The following is a 6,893-nucleotide window of genomic DNA, read 5'->3' on the forward strand; positions in this document are numbered from 1 at the left end:
AGTCCCCCCTCCGGCCGCCCCCTCCCCGCAGCTGCTGCTGGAAGCTCACCTGCACCAGGTGCGCTCGCAAGGGCTGGACCCCCAGGCCCCGCCGCCGCTGCCCCCCGACTCCATGGAGGTGAAGCTCACCTGCACCAGGTGCGCTCGCAAGCCCTCCGGCCGCCCCCTCCCCGCAGCTGCTGCTGGAAGCTCACCTGCACCAGGTGCGCTCGCAAGGGCTGGACCCCCAGGCCCCGCCGCCGCTGCCCCCCGACTCCATGGAGGTGTTGCCCCCTCCCCAGGAGATCCAGGACTTCTTGGAGCCCCCCTTGGGCTTGGAACCGCACCTGGGGCAGAGCGCGGGGGTGCAGGGCCCGCCCGGGCACCTGCTGGACCCCGAGGGGGGGGTCCCGGCCGTGCCCCCCGAGGCCAAGGACCAGTTTTCGGAAGGGGGGAGCCCCGCGGGGGGCAAGGGGCGGTTCGTGCCCCTCACGTCCATCTGCTTCCCGGACGCGCTGCTGCAGGACGAGGACCGCGGCTTCTTCCCCGGCATGGAGGACATGTTCGGACCCCCGCCCGAGGATTTCCCCAAGCCCGCCGAGGAGGAGGAGGAGGAAGGCAACGCCAACGCGGCCGGGCTGGAGGCGCGGCCCGAGGGGATGAAGCCGCCCCCTCCGTACGATATGGGGCAGAGCTACCCCTCGTTCTGCCCGCAGGACGGGGGGGCTGCCGGGGACCCCCCCCAGCTGGGGCTGGAGCCCCCCAAACACGAGTTACCCTCCACGGTGAACGCGGAGCCGCTGGGCTTGATCCAGAGCACGGGCGACGGGGGTCCCAAACCCCCTCCTCCGCCCCTCAGCACCCCTCTGTTCTGCTCCTCCAAACCCAAAAAGCTGCTGAAAACTTCCTCCTTCCACCTGCTCCGCAAGCGGGACCCCTTCCCACCCCCCAAAAAAACCTACGCGCAGGAGTACGAGTTCGAGGATGATGAAGATAAGGCCGACGTGCCCGCCGACATCCGCCTGAACTCGCGGCGGCTCCCGGACCTGCTGCCCGACCTGATCTCCAGCTGCCGCCGCCCGCCGCTCACCCCCATGGGCGACATCGATTTCTGCCCGCACCCCGGCGCCCACCCCGCTCCCAAGAAGCGCGGCCGCAAACCCACCAAGCCCAAGCGGGAAGGGCCCCCCCGGCCCCGGGGCAGGCCGAGGATCCGGCCCCTGGAGCCGCCCGGCTTCCCCGAGGGAGCCAAGAGACCGCGGGGCCGCGGCCGGGGCCGGGGCAAGAAGGGCGGAGAGGACGGGGAGGGGATGGAGCCGCTGCGGCCGCTCAAGGTGAGCGCCGGGACGGGCCGGGGTGACCCAGATTGGGGGCTGGGGTTTGGGGTGGGTCTGAGTGACCCAAAATTGGGGTTTGGGGTGGGTCTGAGTGACCGAAATTGGGGTTTGGGGTGGGCCGGAGTGACCGAAATTGGGGTTTGGGGTGGGTCTGAGTGACCGAAATTGGGGTTTGGGATGGGTCTGAGTGACCGAAATTGGGGTTTGGGATGGGTCTGAGTGACCGAAATTGGGGTTTGGGATGGGTCTGAGTGACCGAAATTGGGGTTTGGGATGGGCCGGAGTGACCGAAATTGGGGCTTGGGGTGGGTCTGAGTGACCGAAATTGGGGTTTGGGATGGGCCGGAGTGACCCAGGATTGGGGTTTGGGGGGTTTGGGATGGGCTGGAGTGACCGAAATTGGGGTTTAGGGAGTGGTTTGGGGTTTGGTTTGCTCCAAACAGTCCTAAAATGACCCAAAACTGGGGTTTGAGTGCTTGGAATGGGCCTGAAGTGACCCAAAATTGGCGTTTGGGATGGGCCTGAAGTGACCCAAAATTGGGGTTTGGGTGCTTGGAATGGGTCTAAAATGACCCAAAATTGGAGTTTGGGGTGTTTGGGATGGGCCTGAAGTGACCCAGAATTGGGGTTTGGGGGGGTCTGGGATGGGCCTGAGTGACCCAAAATTGGGGTTTGGGGTTTGGGATGGGCCTGAGTGACCGAAATTGGGGTTTGGGGGGTTTGGGATGGGCTGGAGTGACCGAAATTGGGGTTTAGGGAGTGGTTTGGGGTTTGGTTTGCTCCAAACAGTCCTAAAATGACCCAAAACTGGGGTTTGAGTGCTTGGAATGGGCCTGAAGTGACCCAAAATTGGCGTTTGGGATGGGCCTGAAGTGACCCAAAATTGGGGTTTGGGTGCTCTAAATGGTCCTAAAGTGACCAAAATTGGGGTTTGGGGTGTTTGGGATGGGCCTAAAGAGACCCAGAATTGGGGTTTGGGGAGTGGTTTGGGGTTTGGTTTGCACCAAACGGTCCTAAAATGACCCAAAATTGGGGTTTGGGGTTTGGGATGGACCTGAAGAGACCAAAATTGGGGTGCTCGGGATGTGCCTGAGTGACCGAAATTGGGGTTTGGGGGTTCTGGGATGGGCCTGAAGTGACCCAAAATTGGGATTTGGGGTTTGGGATGGGCCTGAAGTGACCAAATTGGGGATTTGGGGGGGTTTGGGGTGCTGCAAATTGACCCAAAATGGCCCAAATTTGGGGTTTGGGGGTGTTTGAGGGGGTTTGGTGTGCCCCAAATTGACCCAAAATGCCCCAAAATTGGGGTTCCACCCCCCCAGATCAAAATGGGAGAGTCCAAGGGAGGTCGCGGAAGGGCCACTGCGGGTTACTGGTCCGTACTGGTCTGTACTGGTCCATACTGGTCCATACAGTCCGTACTGGTCCATACTGGTCCATACAGGTCTGTACTGGTCCATACGGGTCCGTACTGGTCCATACTGGTCTGTACTGGTCCATACGGGTCCGTACTGGTCCATACTGGTCTGTACTGGTCCATACAGTCCGTACTGGTCCATACTGGTCTGTACTGGTCCATACAGGTCCCTACTGGTCCCTACTGGTCCGTACTGGTCCATACTGGTCCGTGCTGGTCTGTACTGGTCTGTACTGGTCCGTACTGGTCCATACTGGTCTATACTGGTCCGTACTGGAGCCTCCTGAGCCCCCCTGATCAAAGTGGGTGTGTCCATGGGGGAGGTCAGGGTATCCCAGTACAAACCAGTATGAACCAGTGACACCCCCAGATCAAACTGGGAGTGTCTGTTAGGGGTCAGAGATAGATCAAGGTCTCCCAGTACAAACCAGTATAAACCAGTACAAACCAGTACAAACCACCACCCCTCTCTCTCCTCTCAGATCAAGCTGGCTGTGTCTGTTAGGGGTCAGAGATAGATCAAGGTCTCCCAGTACAAACCAGTATAAACCAGTACAAACCAGTACAAACCAGTCCAAACCAGTACAAACCAGTACAACCCAGTACAAACCAGTACAACCCATTACAAACCAGTTGCCCTTTGTGTCCCCACAGATGAAGCTGGCTGTGTCTGGGGGGTCAGTGATGGTTGGATCAGGGTGTCCCAGTACAAACCAGTACAAACCAGTCCAAACCAGTCCAACCAGTTCCCCTTTCTCTCCCGCAGATCAAGCTGGCTGTGTCTGTGGGGGTCAGGGACGGATCAGGGTCTCCCAGTACAAACCAGTACAAACCAGTATAACCCAGTACAACCCAGTTGCCCTTTGTGTCCCCACAGATCAAGCTGTCTGTGTCCGGGGGTGTCAGTGATGGTTGGATCAGGGTCTCCCAGTCCAAACCAGTATAACCCAGTTCCCCTTTCTCTCCCCGCAGATCAAGCTGGCCGTGTCTGGGGGTGGTCAGGGATGGCTGGATCAGGGTCTCCCAGTACAAACCAGTACAACCCAGTCCAAACCAGTACAAACCAGTACAACCCAGCACCCCTTTCTCTCTCCCCCAGATCAAGCTGGCTGTGTCTGGGGGGGGTGATGGTTGGGTCAAGGTCTCCGAGTCCAAACCAATACAAACCAGCCCAAACCAGTACAACCCAGTCCAAACCAGTATAACCCAGTATAACCCCTTTCTCTCCCCCAGATCAAGCTGGCTGTGTCTGGGGGGGGTGATGGTTGGGTCAAGGTCTCCGAGTCCAAACCAATACAAACCAGCCCAAACCAGTACAACCCAGTCCAAACCAGTATAACCCAGTATAACCCCTTTCTCTCCCCCAGATCAAGCTGGCTGTGTCTGGGGGGGGTGATGGTTGGGTCAAGGTCTCCGAGTCCAAACCAATACAAACCAGCCCAAACCAGTACAACCCAGTCCAAACCAGTATAACCCAGTATAACCCCTTTCTCTCCCCCAGATCAAGCTGGCTGTGTCTGGGGGGGGTGATGGTTGGGTCAAGGTCTCCGAGTCCAAACCAATACAAACCAGCCCAAACCAGTACAACCCAGTCCAAACCAGTATAACCCAGTATAACCCCTTTCTCTCCCCCAGATCAAGCTGGCTGTGTCTGGGGGGGGTGATGGTTGGGTCAAGGTCTCCGAGTCCAAACCAATACAAACCAGCCCAAACCAGTACAACCCAGTCCAAACCAGTATAACCCAGTATAACCCCTTTCTCTCCCCCAGATCAAGCTGGCTGTGTCTGGGGGGGGTGATGGTTGGGTCAAGGTCTCCGAGTCCAAACCAATACAAACCAGCCCAAACCAGTACAACCCAGTCCAAACCAGTATAACCCAGTATAACCCCTTTCTCTCCCCCAGATCAAGCTGGCTGTGTCTGGGGGGGGTGATGGTTGGGTCAAGGTCTCCCAGTCCAAACCAATACAAACCAGTCCAAACCAGTACAACCCAGCTCCCCTTTCTCTCCCGCAGATCAAGCTGGCCGTGTCCAAGGCGGACCCCCCCCCTGCGCCCTGCAGCGCCCCCGGCCCGTTCCCGGGGGTCCCGGAGCCCCCCGCCGAGCCGTCGCCGAGCCGCGCCAAGCAGAAGCTGCGCGAGGCGGAGGAGAAGCAGCCCGAGATGAAGTCGGGCTTCATGGCCTCCTTCCTGGACTTCCTGAAGGCCGGCAAGCGGCAGCCGCTGCCCCCCAGCCCCTCCAAGCCCCCCAAGCTGGGGGCGCCCCCGAGCTTCCCCCTGGGGGGGTCCCTGGAGGGGGGCGAGGGCGAGGGGCTGGTGATGGCGTGCCCTTCGCCCTGCAAGCGCCTGGACGAGGAGCTCAAGAGGAACCTGGAGACGCTGCCCTCGTTCTCCAGCGACGAGGAGGACTCGGTCAGCAAGAACCAGGACCTGCAGAAGAGCATCAGCTCGGCCATCTCCGCCCTGGACGAGCCCCCCGAGCGCAGGGAGCCCCCCGAGGCGCCAGGTGAGAGACACACACCTGACAGGACCTGACAGGGCTTTTAGAGACCTTCCAGGGGCTTATAGGGACCTTCCAGGACCTGCCAGGGGCTCATAGGGACATTCCAGGACCTGCCAGAATCCATAGAGAGGATCCAGGCATTCATAGGAAGCTGCCAGGACCTTCCAGGTGTTCCTAAAGATCTTCCAGAACCATCCAGGAGTTCATAGAGACCTGCCAGGACCTTCCTGGAGTTCATAGGGACCTTCCAGGACCTGCTGTGGGTTCATATAGACTTTCCAGGACCTATGGAGAGCCTCCAGGGAAATGTAGGGACCTGCCAGGACCTATGGAGAGCCTCCAGGTGTTCACAGGGACCTTCCAGGGGTTCATAGAGACCTTCCAGGACCTGCCAGGGGCTTGTAGAGATCTTCCAGAGGTTCATAGGGACCTGCCAGGACCTTCTGGGGGTCATAGGGTCCTGGCAGGGGCTCATGGTGACCTGCCAGGACCTGCCAGGGGTTCATAGGACCCTTCCAGGACCTTGCAGGGTTCATAGAGACTTTCCAGGGGTTCATGAGGACCTTCCAGGACCTGCCATGACTTCATGGTGACCTTCCAGGGCTTCATAGGAACCTGCCAGGACCTGCCAGGGGTTCATGGTGACCTCCTAGGGACATGCAGAGACCTGCCAGGACCTGTCAGGGTTCATAGAGACTTTCCAGGGGTTCATAGAGACCTTCCAGGACCTGCCAGGGGTTCATGGTGACCTTCCAGGACCTGCCAGAGCTTCATAGGGACATTCCAGGGGTTTATAGGAACCTTTCAGGACCTGCCAGGGTTCATGGGGACCTTCCAGGGCTTCATAGGGACCTGCCAGGACCTGCCAGGGGTTCATAGAGACCTGCCAGGACCTGTCATGGGTTCCTAGGGACCTGCCAGGGATCCTGGGGATCTTCCAGGACCTTCATAGAGACCTTCCAGGACCTGCCAGGGGTTCATGGTGACCTTCCAGGACCTGCCAGAGCTTCATAGGGACATTCCAGGGGTTTATAGGAACCTTTCAGGACCTGCCAGGGTTCATGGGGACCTTCCAGGGCTTCATAGGGACCTGCCAGGACCTGCCAGGGGTTCATAGAGACCTGCCAGGACCTGTCATGGGTTCCTAGGGACCTGCCAGGGATCCTGGGGATCTTCCAGGACCTTCCAGACCTTCATAGGGACCCCGGACGCGCGGCCGCTGCACCTGGCGCAGAAGCAGGGCACGGCCGCCGTGTGCGGGGATACCAGCGACGAGGAGGAGAGCGGGGGAGAGGGCATCTTCAGGGAGAGGGACGAGTTCGGGGGGCGCGGGGAGGATATCCCCGCCCTCAGGGTGAGACTGCTGGGATGGACTGGGAGGGACTGGGAGGGACTGGGATAAACTGGGAGGGACTGGGGCGGAGGGGAGAGGGCATCTTCAGGGAGAGGGACGAGTTCGTGGTGCGCGTGGAGGATATCCCCGCCCTCAGGGTGAGACTGCTGGGATGGACTGGGATAAACTGGGAGGGACTGGGATGGACTGGGATAAACTGGGACTGACTGGGAGCACTGGGAGTCAGGACGTGGCACTGGGAAAGGAACTGGGAGCACTGGGAGAGACTCCAGTCCAGGAACTGGGATTGAGCTGGAGTTTAACTG

General features: G+C 59.8%; 1 protein-coding gene across 1 annotated transcript in view; it reads left to right on the top strand.

Annotated features, from left to right (window-relative positions):
• LOC121340528 (proline-rich protein 12-like) overlaps nt 1-6,588 on the top strand; it is a gene marked incomplete at its 3' end in the record, with an annotated part of 22,042 nt that extends 15,454 nt beyond the window's left edge. Inside the window, exons 5-7 of the mRNA XM_041413338.1 lie at nt 139-1,313; nt 4,748-5,241; nt 6,414-6,588. Coding sequence (XP_041269272.1) covers nt 139-1,313; nt 4,748-5,241; nt 6,414-6,588 — 1,844 coding nt within the window. The remainder of the gene's footprint in view (nt 1-138; nt 1,314-4,747; nt 5,242-6,413) is intronic.
• Nucleotides 6,589-6,893: the final 305 nt, after the last annotated feature.

The sequence above is a fragment of the Onychostruthus taczanowskii genome, unplaced genomic scaffold (assembly GCF_017590055.1).
Source record: "Onychostruthus taczanowskii isolate IOZ18803 unplaced genomic scaffold, ASM1759005v1 scaffold407, whole genome shotgun sequence".
NCBI lineage: Eukaryota > Metazoa > Chordata > Aves > Passeriformes > Passeridae > Onychostruthus > Onychostruthus taczanowskii.